This window comes from Hyaena hyaena, unplaced genomic scaffold, assembly GCF_003009895.1.
Source record: "Hyaena hyaena isolate Hyena2069 unplaced genomic scaffold, ASM300989v1 scaffold_370, whole genome shotgun sequence".
Classification (NCBI taxonomy): Eukaryota; Metazoa; Chordata; class Mammalia; order Carnivora; family Hyaenidae; genus Hyaena; species Hyaena hyaena.
Genome location: NW_024081001.1, coordinates 1,218,276 through 1,241,967, shown reverse-complemented (window position 1 = coordinate 1,241,967; position 23,692 = coordinate 1,218,276). Strand labels below are relative to the sequence as shown.

The 23,692-nt window shown below is 40.9% G+C and overlaps 1 protein-coding gene across 2 annotated transcripts; it reads right to left on the bottom strand.

Moving 5' to 3' along the window:
• Window positions 1-903: 903 nt before the first annotated feature.
• On the bottom strand, window positions 904-23,488 carry BNIP3L (BCL2 interacting protein 3 like). 2 transcript variants are annotated; one of them, XM_039250426.1, is made up of 6 exons: window positions 23,293-23,488; window positions 16,025-16,208; window positions 10,680-10,752; window positions 5,795-5,898; window positions 5,524-5,673; window positions 904-3,681 (listed from the first exon to the last, which is right to left on the bottom strand). In XM_039250426.1, exons 1-6 carry the CDS (start codon window positions 23,390-23,392, stop codon window positions 3,633-3,635), a joined length of 660 nt encoding a protein of 219 aa, XP_039106357.1. In that variant the 5' UTR covers window positions 23,393-23,488; the 3' UTR covers window positions 904-3,632. The 2 variants fall into 2 exon arrangements, with proteins under 2 accessions (XP_039106357.1, XP_039106358.1); XM_039250427.1 differs by lacking the exon at window positions 23,293-23,488 and adding an exon at window positions 22,690-22,708.
• Between the last annotated feature and the right edge of the window lie 204 nt (window positions 23,489-23,692).

Here is a 23,692-nt window from a genome sequence, read left to right as displayed (position 1 = left end):
CAGGGCAGGCCCTACTCCTTACCTAGAGAATCAGCTGATCTTCTGGCCTCTGGTACTTCTCTCCTCACTCTTTCATGACCATCCAAAACTTCAGTCCTCAGTCATGTCCCTGCATTTAACCCTTCAAAGGTAGCCCACCAACTACACACAAGTTCAACTCTCAGAAGAGCATATAAATCTGTTTGGTTCAACGCTAAACTATATTTTGAATTCCCTCTCTTCCCATCCCGTTTTCTAGCCACAATGAACTTCCTGTTATTCCTAAAATCAATTCTTTTTTTTTTTTTTAATTTTGGTTTTTATTTATTGTGCACAAGAGATGGGAAGCAAGGGAGGGGCAGAAAAAGAGGGAGAGAGAGAGAATTCCAAGCAGGCCCTGCACTGTCAATGCAGAGCCCGACATGCGGCTTCCTCTCATGAAACTGTTGAGATCATGACTTGAGCCAAAGCCAAGAGTTGGGCGCTTAATCGACTGAGCCATCCAGGCACCTCTAGAACAGATTTTCACACATCAGTTTCTGCCATTCCTTTATGGGCATGCTCTTGATTCCCTTCTGCACCTGTTGACCACTTACTCATCTTTCAATACCTTCAATTTTTCAATCACCTCTTCTGTGAATAATACCCTGATGCTATCTGGTGGAACAAGAGTTCTGAATTGCTTTGGCCCCCTCCTACTTCTTACACACATCTCTGAGAAAGAATGTCATCGCGTGGTGACGGTGTCCCTGAGAGGAGGGGACTCAGGAAGGCAGGAAGAGCATTCATCCCTGTGCACTTGGCACACTGCTGGGCACCCTGGTATCCAAGGAACTCGCTGGTGGAAAACTTATGTGCGCACAGAAGGCCTCCTCTCTAAACTCCCACACAACACACGTGACATAAAACGATATGCCGACAGAAGAAGTTTTGTGAGAGCTTTAATGGCACAAAATGTTTATAGCTACAAGTTATACATGTATTGTAAACTGTATATAATGATACAAAGTGCTAACTAAATAGATGAAGAATGCATAATCACTTTGGCTCAGTTAATTCCAATAATTTCAACAACCGGTTCACTTAAAAATTCATCCCACTGGCTTAGTCTTCCATTTTTTTTCTTTAGAAGAGTAAATACTTTTTGCTGCAAAGTAACCTGTTGCACTTTTTAATGTGCAAGTTTGTGCAGTTTTGCTCATGATTCCATCTACAAATAGTTTTAGCCAGTTTTCATCAGTCAAAAAAAATAAAGCCTGCCTTTTTGTCCCCAAATTGTAAAGAGGTGTAAAGCTTTTTAAACATTATTCTTAAAATGTCAACTGTTACTTGTTGAAGTCTCCTTTTGAATCACACAATCTGCTTCTGTTTGACACAAATCTGGGTAGGAGCATCAACACGTATTCCATAGCTTAGGGCTATCCATAAATACTGCATCTTACAATAAGTTCTACTGTGATCATGTATTCGTGTTTTAAGTAATAGTCCAAAATTTCACAGATATCTTAAGAAAAAAGGCAGAACTAAATGTATTTCCAATGTTGAAGAAAAATCATAAACATACCCAAGTTCAACCACACTACTGATAGAATTGCTACTGGGTTTCAAATGGGGACGATGTGTTGCCTATAAAAAAGTTGCTCTTATTTTTGTATACTTTTACTTTTCCCTCCCATGATACTGATTGTAGTACAAGTTGTGTATTACAGCAGTCCAACTCTTTATTTCTTGCAACTTGATCAGCCTTTCCAAGTCTAGGCAGGCTTTTCAAAATCAGCGGGCCATCAGATTCACTTTCCCAACAAATTCAAATACGAACACTTGAAATAAATAGTTTACAGAAGGCAAATCAAGTGTTACCAGGCTTAAGAATAAGCTAGAAACAAAGTATGATGAAAAGATATCCAAAATTATTTAGACATCAACTGCTAGAAAGAAAACAGAATACCTCAGAGAAAATGCAGAAAACTATTTTGGATATATTATCTTCATTAAAGATAACCTGCTATATTCTTGAAAAAATGACAGAAATTATTACTGTTTTGTTTAATCTGTAAAAAAAATGGAACACTTCCATTTTTACAAAATCTGATGTGAGAGAGAAGACAGTTAGATTGTTTCTGCAGACTGGCAAATCTATTGTCAGTGTTCTTATCCAAGGCAATCTGATGCACTTCATTTAATGAACAGATTGCCAGTTTTTAAATTACCAATGGTTCTCTAAATAGTCAAGAGTAATGTCTACATCATAAAGAGCAATTTATGTATAAAACATATAACAGTATCCTTCAGCGTCACGCTAGGTGTTCCACAAATCCAAGACATCTACCTGAAACAACTGGGAATCCTGATGCTCTCTAACAATTTGGTCCTAAAGCTTCACATTTGGGAAACAAACAAAACCAAACAAACACACCAAAGCTGATCACTGTTGCCGAGCGCTGTGGAATTTCAGGAGTTCAGCGCAACTGAAGACGCTACAGAGAAACCACCCGGTACCCGCCTCATCGCAGGAATCACCGTGGGAAGGCTATGCAGGGGAAAGGGAAAGACCCGAAGAAAACAAGTGCCATCTTTTCAGAACTTTGTCAACTGTTCCCACAACCCACGTCTGGTTTTCAAAGTTGCACGAGTGCTTGGAATCACTCTGAAACAATTACCTTCAGCATTTAAAGGCTTCAGAGTGTAAGTGGTGCTTCCGAAAACAAGAAGCCCGTATTTATACCACAAATTGGAACTCATTCCAAAGCCTCTTCTTAGGAGAAAACAACAACAACAACAACAAAACTGAAGAGTCATGAAAACTTCACATGCAGCTAAAGCTAATAAACGTAAAGATACCAAACACACAAACCCCAAAGCAATTTTGTATATTTCTAGGCCTGAGACATTCCTTATGAGGAATAAAGGTTCTACACCATAGAAAAGACAGCATTACAACATCCTAGTGTTAAAATATGCTGATGCACTTCAGTTCTGATTCTACTTCACACCCATCGTTTATGCAGCCGGCCTCCTACAAATTAAGACGCCATTAAGGAGGCTGTTTAGACAAAAAGTGGCTCCAAAGCTTGTTTAAAATAATTTTTTATTGCCCAGGATATTTTTTTCCTTGTGTCTTGGATTTTTTTGTTTGTCTGTTTGTTTTCTTTTTTAATAACTAAATTCAAGCTTAGGGAAGCTTGCCTTTGTCTTGAAAACAAAACAAAACAATAAAGCTGTCATATCATTTGCTAACCTGATCTCATTTGAAGAGAAAGATAGTAGTTATCTTTATCTTGCAAGAGTAAAATTTATACCACAAATGATGCAGGTCTAAGTCTGATGGCACTAAAAGGAGACAATAGCATTGTTGACAAAATTATAATCTGCTGGTGGCATTTGCGGAAAAGAAGCCCTTGCAAATTTCTAAATAACAGTAAACTCTGTTAGGAAATTCTAAAGTGTCTTACAGGCCAAAAAGGGAATGAGGTTAGTAAAATGCCTCAATAGAGTTTGAATAAAATACTGGATTTGAGAGTTACTGGAACTTGGATATGTAAAAATAGGGTGGTAGGTTGGGTCATGCTTACAATGGTCTCAAGTTCAAATAAACTATTGTGACAATACACCACTTCACAGGTCACACGCTTGTCCAGTGGCTTTTCTTTCTTTCAGTAGGTGCTGGCGGAAGGTGTGCTCAGTCGCTTTCCAATATAGATGCTGAAAGGAAACAGAGGGCATCAAATATCAGGTGTATACCAGCATTCCGCAGGCTGCACTTAAAAACTCAATGTTTCCGTTCTTGCAGAAGGCGAAAAGGTATAAGGCACAGCTCCCTAACACCCTCAAATCCCTGCTGACTTACTTAAAACTAGTCAACAGCCAGCCAAACTGGTTTTATATAATTATGTTTAGTCATTAGGCAGGACTGGACAGCACAGGGGCAGTGATCAGACAAAAGTAAATCCAGAGAGAACAGATTCCCCAAAGAACAAAGCACTAACTTCCTTTGAGATGTTCCCTCATAGTGGACAGGAGTTCTACTGACATTTGAGATACAACATACAGCAATGAGCCAAATCACGAAGCTGCCAGTGCCTTACAGTGGGCTCTTACTAACTGTTTAACTCTTCAGGATCAGGCCTGATACTGCTTTTCCATGCCAAGCAAGCATTTTACCATTAAATAACATAAGCAGAAGGGAAGTTATGGAAAACAGGAAGTTAGTCCCACCCCCCTCCCCCCCACCCCCGTGTAACAAAACTTTCTCAAATCCTTTTTTCTACATTAATGCATAACAACAGTTACACTTTTTCCATCAAGAGAGATAATCTGAAGACTCATGAAAGAAAAGAGACAACACAAGGTACAAAACCCAGCTCCCTGAGCAAATGAACTACTGTGCAGTCAACACTGAAAGGGAGTTTAAAGTCCTACCTCTGTCTGCCCTCACACGCTCCCTTCCGCACAAACCCCTTCCACTCTGCGGTCTGCCATCAAGGTCTTTGCCATCACAAAAACATATCAGATGCTCAGAAAGACTAAAAGGAGTCTCTGGGAAAGTTGTGTCTATGTTTCCATGTTTACGACTGTAAATATCTCTCCCTTATGCTGAGCTCCTTAAAGGGAAGTTAAGGGATCATATCTCTTTTGCATATTATATAGAGAAAATGACTCCTTGGTACATGCTTAAAGAGAATAAAAGATCTTAGGAAAAAAAAAATTAACAGCTAGTATTTAACTCCTAAAAATAGATTTCTCAATTGTTCAATCAAAAAAAAAAAAAAAAAGAATTTAAAAGACTGAAAAATTAATCAGTTACAGGTAAATGTGGGGTCAACTTTACAAGAGTCAATGAAAATGCTACAGAGAGAAAAACACAGGGCCCCTCACCAACCTACCAGTTTCACTCAAGGACTATTCAATAAAACGGTGTACTTTCCCATTTGGGAAAAAAAAATGTTCACATCAGCCCCAAATTTATACACTAAAGGTTATTTTATTTTATTTTATTTCATTTTAATTTATTTCTAGGAGAGAGAGAGAGACAGCGTGAGCAGGGCAGGGTCAGAGAGAGAGGGACACAGACTCTGAAATAGGCTCCAGGCTCTGAGCTGGCAGTCAGCACAGAGCCCGACGTGGGGCTCGAACCCACGAACCGCGAGATCATGACCTAAGCGAAAGTCGGACGCTTAACCGACTAAGCCACCCAGGTGCCCCTAGGTTAGTTTACTTTAAAGCTTAGCTAATCTTGAATAATTTATAAACAACAAAACCCAAAAGGAAAAATCAAACACAGAAGAGTCCACTTAAAAATGATCACTGACAAGATTAACACGAACAACTTATTTTCAAATAAGAAAAACAAAACTCCACTATTAAAAGTGCTTACCAGTGTACCAACAATGGATCAGCTTCAACTGATCTTTTCAGCTCACCCTATTTGCACTCAAACATTAAAAGGGAAACAATACAAACTGTTTCAACCATATTTCTTACATCTGGACATACAATGGTAGATAAAATGATCTGAAAACACATTAGGAGTTCACCAGTACTTACCCTAGCCCCAAAGCCAAAACATGAGAGAGGAAGAGAGATGGAATGAACACTTTAAGAAATTCTGCGGAGAAAATACCCCCTTTCTTCATGGCCCCACTTTTCCTCATGCTTAAAGAAACGGAGCGTTTGGGGTGTCTGAAGTGGAACTCCCTGGGGGAAGAAAGGCAGAGGAAGGGGTCAGAAATACACTTGCTAAGTGAGCAGGTCCACCGCACACTGAGTGTGAACTACCTCCACCATGCCCACTGAGGAGACACGGGCAAGAACTCACTTAGGTGGAATGTTTTCGGGTCTACTGGACCAGTCGGACACCCAGTCTACACTTTTCTTCAAAACATCAACTTCTTTCTCTCCTTCTGCAACCTCTTCTTCTGACTGTAAAGAAGAAGTACAACTTTAAGAAAGAAAAAAAAGGAAGACCCATTCTTCCTGCCACAAAGACAAATCTAGACAGCAAATAAATGAACATCCTAAGGTTGTGCCTGAGTAATTTTCATGGAAGAAATGTGACAGCTTTCTTAACAGGCTGACAAAATGATCTGAGGTCACAGCATTCACTGTCTTAAAAAGAGCCCAAGTGGGCTTCACTACAGTTTTATCGAAGCACAGGACGTAAATCTCAAAAAAGAGCTCTTGGGGCTATCACGGTAGCTGAAGTGATGACAGCATTAATAACTGCTGAATCTGGGCAATGCTTATTCAGAGGCCCACTGCAACATTCTCTCTACTTTTGTATGCGTTTAAAATTTTTCATTAAAAATAAAAGAGAACATATCCAAATGTATATACTAACCAATTAAAGTGATGAGGGAATAAGTAAGTGGGAGATGTGATGAGGAAGTAAATAATAATATTTATTAATCATTCATCAAAATGCAAGCATCATTTCAAGCACTTCACATGCATTAATCTTTACCTTGCAACAATTCTACAAAAACAGGAATTACTGACATTCCATTTTACAGATGAGGTAATGAAGACATAAATTCAGTAACTGCCTAAGGTGCCATAAGTAGAAAGAGGCAGGGCCGATATTTCAACCCGGGCAAATGGTCTTCTACAGCCTACACTCATAAGCATTAGGTTTCATTTCCTGGAAGATCATATTTTTTAGACAAATCACTATCTAAAACATTTCCCAAGGCTTATTCAAAACTATTTACACCAAAACTTTTTTGGCCTCATTTAGTTACTATGGACTTAGAATTTCACAGTTTTTGCATCAGATAAATGAGAAAGAACTCTCTGCTCTTGCTATTGATAACCTACAGTTTCAGGCCAAGAACAAGCAAAATTCCCAATGGCTTTTCTTTCAAGAAGCCACAAGAAAGAGATATTCCTAAAAATGAATAGCAGTAGTCACTCAGCTTTAAGGAAGGTGATGCTAGGACCTCAAACCAAAGGATCTCAAAGCTAAGAACTGTTCTGATTTGTTACTTTGCTTGAATACGAGCATTCTTTGACCAAGCTTTCACTCTTTTTGTAGACAGTGATAAAGTGGAGAGCTTAACAGATCAACATGATTCTCTCATACGGACTAGTTCCTTATGAAACCGGTGCCCCAGGAAGGTAGTTTCAAGTAAAATGGACTACCTGCATGTAGAGACTATCAAACCGAAAGTAAAATCCCTGTGGATTTCTGCTACTCTGGTACTACTATTCTTATTTAGTTCTGCTGGGCTTGGCAAATTCCGCGGAATGACACAATGTAACCTTTAGGATTAAGCTTTTTCCACTGGGTATTGAGATTACTCAGAATCATGAGTTGGCTCTTTGTGGAATAAATCTGAAAACATCCTAAATCAAAAACAATAAATTGTTACCATTTCCTTATAGCCCAGTTTGCGTACACACAATATCTAACTATATTCAATACAGTGCACATCATTCTGCTTACAGTTTCCGATTCTGGTCTCACACGTCTCTCCTTAAAACCGCTCGAAGATTTACATCTAAATTTGTAAATAAATTAATACTTCCTACTTTCCAAGAGAATGAAAATGTGGTAAGATTTTAAGCTCTAATATTTTTTAAAAGTGATGTCATTTTCTCTCAGTTGAGTGAAGCAAGGTTATCTTTAGACTACTAGGAAAAAATAAATAACAACAAAATACAAATTCCTCAAATCAGTTTAGACTGCTATCCTACGCTATCCTCGTTTCCTACCACTGTGTGCGGCCCTTTTTAAATCTTAAACTTGCCAGTTTCAGGTTTTAAATTACCTTCTAATCCTTGGAATTCCACAATATGGCAAAAATGCACTTAATTTAATTAAATAACGATTCATACTTTTAAAGTGAATTATCCTCGCTCTATACCCACATCTAAAAAAACTGTGATCATTATAGCCTGTTCTCATGTGAATGTCCCTTACCTCCAAATCACTTACATTTCCTTCTCTGGGCTACTCAAGTTCTCTGTGTGACTATGAAACTGCATACAGTGGGGTCCATGGACAGATAAACCCCAGTTTCACAAGAGGGAGAGGGGAGGACATTTTCAGTTGGCATCATTCCTTCAGGAGACCATCTGTGGTCTATTTTCTGCTACAGACTAAAATTCTTGAGTACTGTGGGCGTGGCAGTATAGTCTGAATGATCCTTTTCTTAAATGCATTACACCTTAAGCTTCCTCGTAGCAAAAGTCACCAGGCATGTTTTAGTTCATTCTCGTGACCTTGTGAGCTCTCGTGAAATCAATCCCATGCGAGGACTTACTACGGCAGAAGGAACAGGGGCTGCAGGCTCAGATAGCCCTGATTTCAATCCTGGCTCGATCGTGTACTGGCTTTGTGATCTTAGATGAGGAACTTAATGAAAAGAAAGTCTCACTCTCCCATTTGTTCTCAGGGGCCACTATCACCTCCTTCACTGGACTGAGAACATTGAAAGTGGGAAGAAACTTTTTTTAGGAATAAACTTAGTACCCAGAATATATCTATCAGTGTCTTTCCTTCCTCCTCCTAGAAAAGGCTGAAAATGTCACATATTCCCATATAGACGTATATAAAAATGTTCAGTAAAATCAAGTACCATACAGTCCCATGGTAACTGCTTCTGTTCGCTACCCCTAAACTTGCTTCTCATTCATGAATATGAAATGCATCCTCCCAAACCCTAAAATTATTTTTAAATGATTGTTTCTTCAATTTAAAAAAAAAAATGAAAAAGGCTTTTTGAAAGCTTAAATAAATCATACCTACTGACTTCTTATTCAGTGTTATTCAGTCTTACTTCAGTGTTCCTTTAGGTACCTGTTTCTGAACAGGAAACACACTAGCAATACTACCATGATCCGACACAGAAGCCAAGTTTTTCATTTTCTCTCCTAAATTTCACAAATTCCTTTGGAATTCTAGGATGGATGCAGTCAGCACTAGAATTCCACTTAAATTCAATGATCAGTTAAGGTGAATTGTACACCGCCACTCCATGAACCAGGAGAGCACCTATCATTAGGTGGTTAGGTAGATTATTTAGCGGGGAAAGTATGTGTGAAGGGGGAGGGAAGTCTAAGATCACATAAGCTTGGGAAACACTTGGTTTAAATAAACAGATTCTTTTCCTGCAGGAATTGTCAGAGCCTTTAATGTTCTACTATATGCTGTGAATACTGGGGTGGGGGCCCGGGGCCCAGTGGTTATATTATTTCCATTTAACTTTAGGATGATCTTTCCATCAAGCACTGTTTCTCAAAACACATTCTGGAAAACGCTACTCTAGAGTTTCAATCTGTCTGTACAAGACAATATGGATTGAGGATAGCTTCCTGGGAAAGACTACAACAAAGAATTAACTTCACTTCTCTATCTTGGGATTCCTTAGTCTACTTTGCCATGGAAACTATATATTTTCTTCTTCACTAGTTATAGCTCATGCACTTGGCCAACTAGACCTATGTAAGCCAGCAATTCAACAACTACAGTCAGAAGAGCTTCCTACGGGAGAGCCTTGCTACTATAACCTTCTCTGCAATATAAAGTTCATCATAATATACATTTGTATTCAACCCACAGATCTGCTAGGTTTCAGAGGACAGAACAAACAGAATATAGGCAAAGCAGGGAGAAACTGTGCAGCCTTCGGAAACAGAAAACACTGGGTGGATCCAACATACCACGTGAAATATTTCTAGTGCAAAGGGGTTTAGGACATTGTAAAGTGAGAACCCCACAAAACAGTTTCTCTCAGAATATGTTTATTATTTTTTAAAAATGTTTTATTTATTTCTAGGAGAGAGAGAGAGACAGCATGAGCAGGGGAGGGTCAGAGAGAGAGGGAGTCACAGACTGAAACAGGCTCCAGGCTCTGAGCTGGCTGTCAGCACAGAGGGGGCTCGAACCCACGAACCGCGAGATCATGAGCTAAGCGAAAGTCGGACGCTTAACTGACTAAGCCACCCAGGCGCCCCTCTCAGAATACATTTAAACATTTGTCCAACAAATCCTCCACAAACACTTAACACAGGAGAACAAGACAATGGGTCCCGTCCTCATGAACTTGCACTGACCATTTTCAGTGAAAGTTAAGGGTTGGCCATAAACATTCTAAATCATGAACAATTACTGACTGATCATAAGTTTTATAATATAAACCTTTGTAAGCTTTCAATACTATGTCCATTGATTTTACTAACAACGTCAACTCCTAGTGAACTATCCTTATCTTCCTTAATTTAATGAACCCTGCAAAATTTATATGAATTTTATCTCTAGCTGTTGAAATTCACCTCAAAAGTCACTGCTTTGATTTCAGATGCAGAAAAAGTTTTCACACCTGTTCTACAGCTTTCCTTTTCATTCATTTTGTAACCTTAAATCAAACTCCTGTCTCAGTTCTCCATTTATAAACTCAAGAAACTAGCCCGGAATATGGGATTGATACATTATAGATAAGAATTTTCCAATTCTTTTAGGGTGACAGGACCCCACATTCTCAGCTGTAGAGGAGTATAAGGGCTGTATCAGCCTAAGTAAATTCCCAAATCAGAAACTGAATGACTTAAAACGGCTTCAAACTCCTTTTTAAAGTGTTCTTATTCTTCAATATATTTTAGCAAAACATACTTACTTAGAGGTTCGCATTTTTCCTCATGATTTACTGTAAGTCGGAACAGCGAGCGCACACACGCACCCCTACACCCCCACCCACCCCTACCTGAGAGCTGTGGTCCCTGCTTGTGTGCATCTCCACATCGAACATAATCTGCCCGTCTTCTTGTGGGGAAGGGCTGGAAGAGAGAGAATTTAGCCATTAATTTTAATTCTCATTTTGCCAAGTAAATTAACCTCAGCTGGAAATTAGGAAACTGAAAGTTACAGTAGAATGGCTTTGAGAAAGCAGCAAATCAAAAAGTATTATCTTTTCTGAAGTCAAGCACCCTTGTTTCCAAAAGGTTCTGGAATTTTGTAGTAGTGATGAATTTCTTTGCAATGATAATTTTTCTTACTTTTACTCTTTTTCCAAGAAAGGTACGATGCTCCTCAAATTCAGAAACCTAGTTTGGGATTCTTTTTCTCAAAGCTCTTTCATCACCAGCAAGTCTCAAAGTGTGAAAGCAGTTTTCAGAGTCTAGTTGGTTCCCAGCCCCCTGAGGAGGTTCCTGGGATAGCCTGAAATGGCCCCCAGGTGAGGGTCAGGAGAGGGAAAGCGGCAGGCAGGTGACCGCTTCGAAGAGCCGAGGGAACTTACAGCTGAGACTTGTCTTGGGGTGGCAGGAAGTCGAGCAGATTGCCCCCACCTGCCAAATCTTAAAAGTTTATACAGAGGCCTTAACTGGGTCTCATCACGGACACCATTCAAATAGTCCCAGCACCACCTTTCTGTCTCAAAGCTGTTTTCCTTGGGCAGCTTCTGAGAGCTGGGAAGGCAAGCACGTTCCAGGGTCAGGAGAGGGGATGGGGAGACCCCAGTGGCCCAAGTGCAGCTTCAGGGTCAATCCGTGGTCACATCTTCTCAAGCACCTCCTCCAACACTCTTTCAAAGGGTCTTCAAGTTTAAAATTGTGTTTATGATACTATTCTGATTTGCCTTTTTCATTGATATTCTGTCATGTCTGTCATTGTTACTCCGTGTAGTGACATTTTCCAAAGACTACCTGAGGTGTTTTATCACAACAGACCCAGTGCAAAAGCAGATGAGAATCCAGCTGTTTTCTATTAAAGCCAGATAGTAACGAGATTTGCAAAAACGTAAAACAATGCCACCAGTTCTTACTAATTTTTCCAGTTATGAAAAAGTTGTTTTTCATTTTAAAAAGCTACTTATTGTGGAAACTAATTTGACAATAAACTATTTTTAAAAAAATATAATAAAAAGAAAAAATAAAGAAATTCTATTCTTAAAAAAAAAAAATCTACTTATTGGGGCCCCTGGGTGGCTTAAGTCGGTTAAGCGTCCAACTTTCGCTTAGGTCACGATCTCGCGGTTCGTGGGTTTGAGCCCCACGTCGGGCTCTGCGCTGACTGCCAGCTCAGAGCCTGCAGCCTATTTCAGAGTCTGTGTCTCCCTCTCTCTCTGACCCTCCCCTGCTCACGCTGTCTCTCTCTCCTAGAAATAAATAAAAAATATTTTTTAAAAAAAGCTACTTATATTGAAATGCAAAGGGTTTATTATTGTTAAATGAGTGCATATTTTGAAGCTTTCTGTTTTAATTTCTAATATAGTTAAATGTCAAAATATATAACCCAGATAATCAAAAGACCTTTAGGAATCCTAGTAATTTTTAGGGAGTAAAGGAGTACTGAGACCAACAAGTTTCGGAACCACTATTCTACTTGTTTCAGAAATATTTGCTTTGAGATATCTCAGAGTGAATTATATAAGCTTATATATGAATAAAGAGCTTTAATGAAAAGTGCAAGATATATTCCCCAAAACAAAAATTTACAGATATACTTTCAGACAAAACACGTGATTGCAAACTATCTTGATACAAGGGATGACTACTACACCATGTTAAGTTCTATTCTTAGTTTTATCAACGATTCCTTGTGGGACCACAGCAGGCCACTAGATTTTCCGGTATACAGCCTGCCCCCACCTCCAAATCTAAACTGAAGTATGGATGAAAATGCTCAGGCTTGACTTGTTCAAAGTACCTGTTAAAGCTACCAAGAATGCATGCAGAATGTTAGCATATAGAGATGATAGGGAGATGAACTCAAAAATAAGTAAGTTCACCTGAAATCTGTCAGACTGATTCAGCCTAGGAGTCTCAGACTATTATCACCGACACAAAAGAGTCCTAAACAGGGAAAGCAAATGAGAAAAGTTGGTTCTACGCCACAGGGACATTGCAGTGTATTTTGAATATCCTTCTCTTGGCCGAGAAATCTCAGGCCACAGCACAGGAACCAGGTAGGAGGAGGCACTCTTGCTCTCCTCAGTTTACTGTCCTTACACTCCAACACTGATGGGTTCACAGCCAGGGATCCGGTTAAGGGCCAGCCTTCCGCAGCCATAAGCAGGCCAATGCAGCAGAGTGACAGAGTCCAGAACCCTGCTGGAGCATTGCTCTCCTCCACTCTTCTTTATCGCTGGCACCAATCCCACTTAGGAAAATACTCAACATTTCACTGGTCCACGGTTTGCTTTTCCTAACAACGTGGAACGCAGTAGAGCTTCAGTCCTGGCTCATATTAGAATTAGCTGGGGAACTTTTTTTTTTTTTTTTTTTTTTAGTTTTATTTATTTCTAGGAGAGAGAGAGAGACAGCGTGAGCAGAGGAGGGTCAGAGAGAGAGGGAGTCACAGACTGAAACAGGCTCCAGGCTCTGAGCTGGCAGTCAGCACAGAGCCCGACGCGGGGCTCGAACCCACGAACCGCGAGATCATGACCCAAGCGAAAGTCGGACGCTTAACCGACTAAGCCACCCAGGTGCCCCTAGCTGGGGAACTTTTAAAATACCCTTGTGTCGGGGTGCCTGGGTGGCTTAGTTGGTTAAGCGTCCGACTTTCGCTTGGGTCATGATCTCACGGTTCGTGGGTTCGAGCCCTGCGTCGGGCTCTGTGCTGACTGCCAGCTCAGAGCCTGGAGCCTGTTTCAGTCTGTGACTCCCTCTCTCTCTGACCCTCCCCTGCTCATGCTGTCTCTCTCTCTGTCTCCTAGAAATAAATAAACATTAAAAAAAAATAATAATAAAATAAAATACCCTCGTGTCTCCGCCCCACCCCTCACAACAGAATGAGAATCTCTAGGGATGTGGTCCGTGCACTGGTATTTTTAAAGCTCCCTGGGCATGTCTGGTGTGTAGGCTGAGAGCTCTTGCACTACAAACACACAGGGGTTACCTTCTAGCAACCACTATGGTGACAAAAATGTGTCTGTGGGATAGTTTTTAAATTCCAAGTATGGCTGACCCTTGAACAATGCAGGGTGCTGAGCCCACCCCACACAGTTAAAATTCTGTATATAACTTCTGACTCCCCCAAAACTTAATGGCTAATAACCTACTTTTGACCAGAAGTCTTATGGTTAACACAGTCAATTGACACATACCCTGTATGTTGTATGTATTATCTAGTATACTTTTACAGTAAAGTAAGCTAGAGGAAAAACATGTTAAAGGCAATCATAAGGAAGAAAAATACATTTACAGTACTGGACTATATTCATCGAAAACAAGTCACATGACTGTGTGGTTCAGAGCCACATTGTTGAAGGGTCACTGTATATATAACTTGGAGACTAATATCCAACAATCCTAACATTTCTCCACCTGTAAGAAACACTTCTCAATGACTTCAAATATAGAGATGCATGGCAATTCAAATGACACACATGTTGAAGACATTTCTGAATGTTAAAATGTGTTATATAGCAGGGGAGAATATTACTGAGCTCGAGTCGTAGGCCTTCTCTGAAAGATGGCCAGGAGCCCAGAGCGTAGAGGCACACAAACTGAGGGAGAGGAAAGTGCTCAGAAGTATGTGCCACGCCTTCCTTCACATGTTTAATTTGAACATGATCGCGGGAAGGTAAAATCATATCCAATCACAAGTATAACTAAACCACAAATGAAATACGTTGACCGGAAAAGCAAGCAAGGGACTTTTTCTCTGCTCAATGACCACAGCAAGTGAACAGGTTAAGGGACACACTGATACCAATCATCAAGGGTCATGTACTTGAACGCAGAAAAGCCTTAGAGACAGGCCTTGAACAAGCAGAAAACTTCAGAAATGCATAATGAGTCCTGTAAATAAATGCAACGTAACAGAAACTTCATTCTGAAAGGCAGATGAACGCTGCTGCTACAGGAATCAGGGGCAAGCTGCTCAGCAAAGAGCCATCTGCTTTGCTCCTAACAAGGCTCCTGGAAGCACAGGGACAAAGGCAGAGATGAGACAGAGGGCGGGGGTGCACAGTGTGCCAGAACCAGCAACCCAGTCCTCTGCGACCTTGGTGACTTCCGTGGATTCTAAGACAGGCAGGGAACTTCAAATGTGACTGAGCGTCTTTCTCCTTTTCAACTTTTTCTGATAAATAAAATATGCTATATACAAATTCTGTACAAAGTACAAAAATGTTTAGAAGAAAAATATCCATAATTCCATCCCTTAGAGATAATCACTTTTATTTTTAGTACCCATTTCTAAGTGTTTCCTTAGTTTTTTCCTTGTGTGTTTGCATTTTCTCCACGGCCAATATCAGTTAACTCTTAGTTAACCAGATTACCCAGTATCCCGTAATGCTAACAGTATGGCCACGACAAGTCTAGGAGGCATCAGGCATATCACTGTCATTTAACACCTCGTTCCCGGGAAAACAACGAAGCTTACACTGAAAAATAATGAAAAATAAACACACAACTTGGTTTCATTCCACTCATACGTATTGCTGTGCTCTTACTCTTTCACCATAAGCAGTCCTTAATCAGTGGAATTACTTTTCCCAAGTTAAATACAGAAATACGAGGTCTACGATAAAAGTTCCTCTGAAGCAACAGCATGGCCTCCCTAATTAACTATCTTTACAGACCATGGCCCTTGTTTCCACCATGCAAATACCGCCATTACTTCAATCAACCTGCAGTTCCCATGACTCATTTGCTGAGTGTCTACTGCACGCCAGCATCATGACTGTCAGGGTACCAAGGAGATGAAACATGACCCTTGCTTTTTGGAGCCTCACAATCTAGAAGCAGGGGGGGGACAGACCTGTAAGAGATGACTGGCAGAATGTGATCTGTGAAACATGGACACAAAGGAAAATGGGGAAAAAGTTTGGTTCATCCTACAAGTAAACATTGATGCCACTGACTTTTAAACTGATAAATATAAAATAATGATACACTCTAAGGAAACTGATTTAATCTAGGGAAAAACACTAGGGACTCAACTATTTGTCCATTAGCTATCTGATTTAAACACACATGCTCCAATAAATCAGGAGTCATATTCTGTTAAATGAAGATGAAAGCAAATTTCTCTCTTCTAACGAGAATTACCCTTGTGACCGGTCTCTTTCCCGAATTCTACCAAATCATGGATCTCACTTACCTGTCACAGTGAGAGCTGGCTCTTGAACTACTCTGCCCTGATTCATGTTGTGCATCCAGAAGAATCTTTTCCATGTCTCCATTGTGGATAGAGGATGAGGAAGGTACGTGTTCTAGCCCCCCATTTTTCCCATTGCCATTATCATTGCCATTGCTGCTGTTCATGGGGAGCTCCACCCAGGAACCTGTTGGACGAGTCAGATAGCTCAAGTTAACCACAGCAGAACCAAGCTCCGTCATATGCACACAGATGCGAATGTGGTGAATTCCGATAAGAATTCTGTCTTGCCTCAAGCAAACGCAGAAGTACTCTGAAGAAAATAAATAAGGAGCAAGAGAAGTCTAAGAATGTGTATAGTCCCTGTTCCCGAAGTAGCTCGTGCAATCAACCAATTTAGAAGAAGCTGGAACTCTAACCACTAGTATCTTAGAAAATGTGTTTTTCGGCCAATTTTCTCTCTAGTTAAAGCTTAGTTTATCTACAATAAGTACTTCTCTGAAAACTGAGATTGCTTTTCAAAAATAAACGGCTACTTTATTATGAGACGGCCTACTTATCTTCAATATTTTTGTTATATATGCGTTTAATACAGTACATATTTTCCCCTATAGTCTACTTCAGCTATTTAGTTGTGCCTTCCCCACAGATAAAATAAACACATGGCCTAGAAACTTCATGAAAGTCATCTAAACAAGTTAACAACTGTCCTAATTAGTATAAACAACTGAGAAGCTCCTAGAGGACTTATATCCAATCGTGAGTTTTAAGCTGTGTCCACATGTATAGCATAAAATGAATGCATCCAGCTCTCAATTAAATCATGTGGTAAAACTAAAAATTCTGAAAAGGCTTTGTCTCCATGCCACAGATTAGTTTCTTCCTTTCCTCTGTACCTCACCCCTTTCTACTCTCTCCTTCCTCTACGCACTAACCGTACCTTGTGGACTTGTCCTTTCTTCTCTCCCACGAGCTCCTACTTTCTAGGGTTTCATTAAGCCTTGGTTTTAGGGGAGAAACTACTGCGCATCTGCACAGGAGACACTGGGGTTCTCTCAGGCAAACAGTCAAAAGGGGTGGAGCCACGGGAAGGGGGACATGGCCCTGGTAATTTGGACAGCCCTTGAAAATACTGACTTGCTCAATGAGTTTGCTGATACATTAAGGTGCTTTAATTTCAATAAGAATTGGTAACAGTAGCCAACAGACCAACTTCACAACAAAAAGAGACAGTGGTGTATTTTCTTCATACTTTCCGTATTTTGTTTTAGAAAACATAACCAAGCAGGTGAGTAGGGCAATCTCTCCAAACTCCCCGCAGAACTGTGGAGGTCTGTGGCTGAACGGTCTTCCATCAGTAAATCAGAATTAATCACCCAAACAGGCTCAAACCCTAAAATGAACTCTTAATGAAGTCAGGACTATTCTAGATCCAAAGAGAACACATCATACTTCTATGAAGGAACAGCTCAAAGGCGACCTGGCTGGAAATCAGACTCCACCGCCTACTCTCTGCCTGTATTTCTGGGCTTCACTATAGCCTCATTTGTGAAACAGACGAAGAAGCACACAGACTCTACCTCTCAGAGCTGCTCTGAGGATTCAGTAGAGGAACACAGATAAAGTGCCTAGTAAGTGGGAGATATTCAGCCCTCTGCTAGATAAACGAGTTTGTGTTTGTCCAGTACTTAGAATAGTGTTTGCTGAATAAAAATGAAGTATTATCCTCCCTTTCCCTCCACAGCAGTCCCAGTGCGGGTCACAGCCCAATAACCACAACCAAATCTTTGGGACTCTACTGCCAAACAACACAGTTGTAGCACATCTCCACGACCTCATTCTGTACAGAAACAAAAACGGACACCCTAGGTAGAATTCAAAATGGATGAACACATTCAACCAGCAAAGCTAAGAGAGACTGAACGGTAATTTAACTAAATTCTTGGAGTGCCTCTGGAGTGTAGAAGAAATATGCCAAAAGGATCCCTAAATTTAGAGCTCTGCAAAGAACTTTAACTGGAAAGAGAGACAGAAAAGGAAAGAGGTATATGATAAGAATTTTTTTCCTACTCCTACTGTTTTCTAGATTTTCAAACTTACTTTAAACCAAGAGAATCAGTTCTACTTGTACAGAAGCCCAATGTCCAATGTGTAAAATAAACAACTCAAATAAAAGACCTGAGTGCCCTGGTAGAAGAACTAAGGAACCAGGAGCTCCTGATGGATCCCTGTGGGAGCCAGTCTTCCCTAAAATATAATTACTGTTCACTTCAAGTAGCTGATCAAAGGGAAAACCGCTGTAACAATATCAGGTTTTCCACCCCTCACTTTTTTGAAAGTCTTCCAAACCAATATCTAGATTCTACTTTCTCCATTAAAAATATATAAGCAATCATAATCTAGGAACTTGAGAAGACATATTTGGAAAAGCTTGGTAAAAGTGATCTCTGTAACTGGCTTCACAGCCAGCATAACTGAAGGCATTTCCACTTAAGGCAGACAACATTTTTTGGCATGTCTTAGTGTCGTGGTTAAGAGCACAGACTGAAGCCAGGCTCCCATTCTAACATTTAACAGCTGTTATACCCTAAACAGGTTACTTAATCCCTTACCAGTTTTCTCATCTGTAAAATGGGGATAATAATTATATCTACCTCACAGAGAGAAGATTGAAATGAATAAAGTATGGAGAAAAATAAGGAAGGTCACTAGCACATGGTAAGGACTATGTGTTAGCTATTATTATAATTATACTCTGTATCTTTAAAGAAACGTTTCTTACTGCAAAAATGTGTTTCTTGAAAATAAACATCATGAAGTAAAAATACTCTTCTTCCCAATCTCCTATTCCTGCTCCCAAAGAAAACAATCGTTTTTATTTTTATTTTTTATTTATTTCTGAGAGAGAGAGAGACAGCGTGAGCAGGGGAGGGTCAGAGAGAGAAGGAGACACAGAATCTGAAGCAGGCTCCAGGTTCTGAGCTAGCTGTCAACACAGAGCCCGACATGGGGCTCGAACCCACGAACCATGAGATCATGACCTGAGCCAAAGTCAGACACTTAACCAACGGAGCCACCCAGGCATCCCAGAAAACCACTTTTAAAAACTTCATAAGTAAACTTCCAGAGCTTTTTTGATAGTTTTTTTTTGCTTTTGTCTTTACAAAAATTGAATCGTACTATACATATTTTTCTGTGAAAAGTGTTTTTTTTAAAAATATTTTTATTTATTTCTAGGAGGGAGAGAGAGAGAGAGAGAGAGAGAGACAGAGACAGCGTGAGCAGGGGAGGGTCAGAGAGAGAGGGAGACACAGACTCTGAAATAGGCTCCAGGCTCTGAGCTGGCAGTCAGCACAGAGCCCGACGCGGGGCTTGAACCCACGAACCGTGAGATCATGACCTAAGCGAAAGTCGGACGCTCAACCGACTAAGCCACCCAGGCGCCCCTGTGAAAAGTGTTTCTTACCTAACCATTTGTACATGTCTTTCAACGTCAATGCGTATTACCTTACCTCATTCTTTTAAACAACTATTTTGCATCTCATCATAAAGATATACCATACTTTAACCATGATCCAATGTCAATGGTTAACAATTACCAAAACTGTTTTTGATATGATGTTATTACAATCAGGTCTTCAATAGAGGATAATCTGACAATCTGCATTAACACACCTAAAAAGGTAGATTTCCTTTAACTTAACAATTCTCTAGATATATCATCTGTGGATATAAATGGTACTGTAGAAACAGTTATGCACACAGACATTAAAAGGATACATATCAGCTTTATTTTTTGAGTGAAATGGGAAAAAGCAAATTTGTCTTTCTCAACAGATGGACTATACATGCTTTTCATGACCTGGTTCACTCCTGATGTATAGCCTCAGAATTTCTCGATGTTCTAACTCTATCAATCTTTACAAAGTCCCTCCCTACTTGGAAAGGAAACAAGACAAGATATGAGGATTGTGCTGTCCAAGCAACACAAAGTAGAAAAAAATTTGAGTGAATTCTCTTCCTAATAATCAAGCTTTTAAATTAAAAACTTGCAGGCTCTCAGTTATATTAAGAGTTTACTTACGAACTGAAAAGTGTTATCTTATGCCAGACTGTCCATATACACCATATATGAGGTATTTTCTCAAATCTTTGAGAACTGCTAAGAGATTCATGCTTCTATGTTTTCTAATCTAGTATATCATGAAGATTGGTTTGGTAAAGGTGATTATTTACATGACTGTATGCTATATGTACTCTTTTTAGCTTTATAATTACTAGTGCAATCCTCTTGCAGGAAGGGGAGTGGGAGTGCTGAGGGGCACAGGAAGGAAGAGAAGGAAGAAGAGTATTTGTCATTTTTTCCCCAACTTTCCAAGGTCCCATGTGTAACTCTCATCCTAACCAGCAGAGATACACTTCATTACGTCTTATGTGCTTTCCATCAAGCCTTTATTTTGTTTCAAGCACCTGATGCTGGAATGCACACCATGAACAGTCACTCACATTCTTCTAAAAAGAGCTGATCATTTGGCACGAGGGAGTATGTACACACCAGTTATTAATATATTCAAAAACAGTATCAAGAAGCAGTGAAGTTTCACATGGCACAGCCTCAAAAGCCTTCTTGCCACACTGGGGAAACAAGTACATTATGGTTGAAGATGTTTAAGAGGAAAAAAAAAAGGTTATAGTTCCTACATTAAATAATAACAAAAATTATTATATAGCATAAATGTCCTATACGAGCATTCTTAAGTAACTTGGCAGTTTTCTTAAGAATAAAACTGAGACTGGAAACTGGAAAAACATCATTTTAACTTTGCTAGTAGTTCATTTATTTGTTCACTAATTTGTAAGGAAAGCAAACTGCCCCCCTACAACGGTAAACAAAAACAAAACAATAATCAGAGAAAGGTTTCATTATTCCAAATATTTCAATAATTTGCTGTTAAGACTCTGTTTTGACCCCTGAACTGAAGACAAAATCACAAACCACAGATAATCTGTACAACGAGTTCATATTTGTGTCTGATAGAGGGGCAACTTTACCCAACAAAGAACTTCAGCTTATCAGCAATTTGGGTGGTATCAGATGTCTGAATAAGCTGTTTTGCCCAGTGCCCAAAAATCATTTGAAGGAATCAGTAAGTCGTCTTGTTTTGTTTGAACCACTACTGTATAATGAACTGAAAAAACAGAATAAAAGAGGGGAGTAATTGAATATGGCACTACCTAAAAGCTTTTCAGTAACTTTTCAAAGCTCACCCTACCCCCCAATAAAATACTTTCTATCTAGCAGATTTCCCAAAGCAACATTTGGATACCAAACACAGACTGAGTGTTCTACTTCTGTTATGAGCTAATATGTATGAACCCAACAGTAACTGACTGGCCAAAAACATCAAATCCGCATAGGGTCTTTCAGACAGAGATTAAACCATCACATACAGCTCAACTCTTTTGTTGTTTTTGCTAGATGGTCAAAGGAAAGCTAAATTTTTTTTTTTCTGTGAAATCATGTATGCACACTAACCAACTGGCTAACTCGTTAAGTACTGCAGGAAAACAGTGAGTACAATGAAGAAATAGTGCCTCAAAAAGAGCTGGCTCGGCAGGTCACCTTTGCTCATAAGGTAGAATAACACACTGAAAGAATAGTAAACACACATAACCAGGGTATTCTGGGCTACTGATGTGTCCTGAAAGGAGCCCTAGTTCACTTGAAAGCAGAATCTCAGCTCTAAGTCCTGGCCTGCTGTGAACTTGGACAACACACTTTACTCTCGCCCTGCTCCTTCACCAGTAGACAGCTACCTCTAAAGTCTTCCCATTCTGAAATCCCATGCTTCTAAAAACAAGTAGTGTTTAAAACGCACAGCAACACATGAAGCAAGTAACATTTAAAGACACATAAATTAATCCTTACGGGGGAAATAATATATAAATCTTACAGTCCAGAAGACACTTTTAAAAGTTTTAAAAAGTCCACCTTTTAGAAATTCATCCATCAAAAGATGGAACTGCAGCAATAAGCAATGAAAAACATCTTAAAATAAGAAAATTCTGTCCCATTCTTGTGGGGACAGGAATTCTTTTCCCTAAAGTAATTTTTAGGCCATGTTGGAATACCTCCCTCTTATGAAAGAGATTGCAATGCCTTGAAGTGTCATTTAAGCATCCAAATGATTTTTAAATAATTTCATCAGGCCATATGCTAACTGTCCCAATTACCTCTTTCATGAGATCAATTGCGGAAAGGCTAGGAAAAAACCTTTCCAAGACTCTGAGCTTTGAAGACAGCTAGGAATAATCTTAGGACAAGATGTCTGAGCACCAGAATGTTTTGATAAGCAACTGTAGTTGGTCAGAACTCAATATTGCACACGGACCTGCAAGCGCCCAACTGTATCAGTGTGGTTTTAAGACCGTTTCTGAACACTGATTGCCCCAGACTCCATGATTTTATGCAACCTTGGGTGGTTTAAGAGGCTGATCACAAAAGGTTTACAGGGCACACAACTCCATCGTTTCAAAAACAAAGCAAAAAACTTGGGCCAACTCTAAAAAACAAAACAAAAAAAATCTCAAACCAAAAAAAAAAAGGTAGCATATTCTCCTCACACCCTCCCCCTCCCAACACGCGATACAAGTAACCACTAAATTACCAAATGATTTTCCTGACCAGCTCGTGGTAACAAAGGAAGGGAACGACGGGGGTCACATTCCAAATCCAAGGGGAAGGCCGACCCAGAGGGGTGAGGTCCGCGGGGCCAGGCCTGGGCCCCGCCACACACCTGATCTCCCACGCGTCCCCCCCGGCCGCCCCCTCCCCTCGGCCCGCGTCCATCCCCCGGCGTCCCCGCTGCACGTCCCCATCCCTGCCCACGTCCCCTCCGCCGCCCGCTCCGCCCATCCCCTCCCATACCGCTCCCCAATGCCCGCCCCCCGCGCCCCGATTGGCTCCGTTCGGGGGCCCACCACAGGTGGGATCGGCTCGCCCCCCTTCTCCTCCCACCCATCGGCCCTTCCCAACTGCGAACCCAAGCAGCTCCCCACCCAAGACCCCAGGCAGGAGGGAAGACAGGACAGGAGGAAGACAGGAGCAGCTCGTCCTGACAGGTGACGGGAGCTGTCAGTCACCCGCACATCCTCAGCCGGGCCCAATGGGCCGCCTTCTCCTCCCGCCCCCCGCGCGGAGCTGGCGGCGGCGGCCAGAGCAGCTCCTCCTCCCCCATCCTCTTCACCGAGCCCGCCGGCCCGGCACTCACTGTTGAGGCCGGCTGTCGGGGCCAAAGGCTGTTCACCCTCCTCGCAGTTGTTGTTGTTGTTGTGAGGGGGCGGCGGCTGCTCTACTAAATGAGACGACATTGTCGGGCGTCTGGAAGACCTGCGGCCGCAGCAGGACCGTCTCTGATTCTTGGGCAGCAACACAACAAGCCGAGTCCCCCGCCCCCTTTTCTGCGCCTGCGCAGTCCCTCCCCAGCGCTGACGTCAGGGTCCGCTCGGGCCACGTGATGACAACACAACAAGCGAAGGGGAGGGGAGGGGGCGTTCCTAGGCGAGCTCCGGATCTGGAGACGCGGGAGTCACGCTGACACGCGCCCCTGGAATGAATTCTTGCGTGTCTTTTGTACCGGCCTGATGGAGTGACTTATGCGGGTGGAACTG

Coding starts and splice junctions, on each gene's coding strand:
- BNIP3L (XM_039250426.1), bottom strand. CDS start 23,392: ATGTCGTCTCATTTAGTAGAGCAGCCGCCGCCCCCTCACAACAACAAC. Junction 5,899..10,679: donor GCAGGGACCACAGCTCTCAG/GTAGGGGTGGGT, acceptor TCTTCTTTACAG/TCAGAAGAAGAGGTTGCAGA. Junction 3,682..5,523: donor GTTTTGGCTTTGGGGCTAGG/GTAAGTACTGGT, acceptor GTTTCCTTTCAG/CATCTATATTGGAAAGCGAC.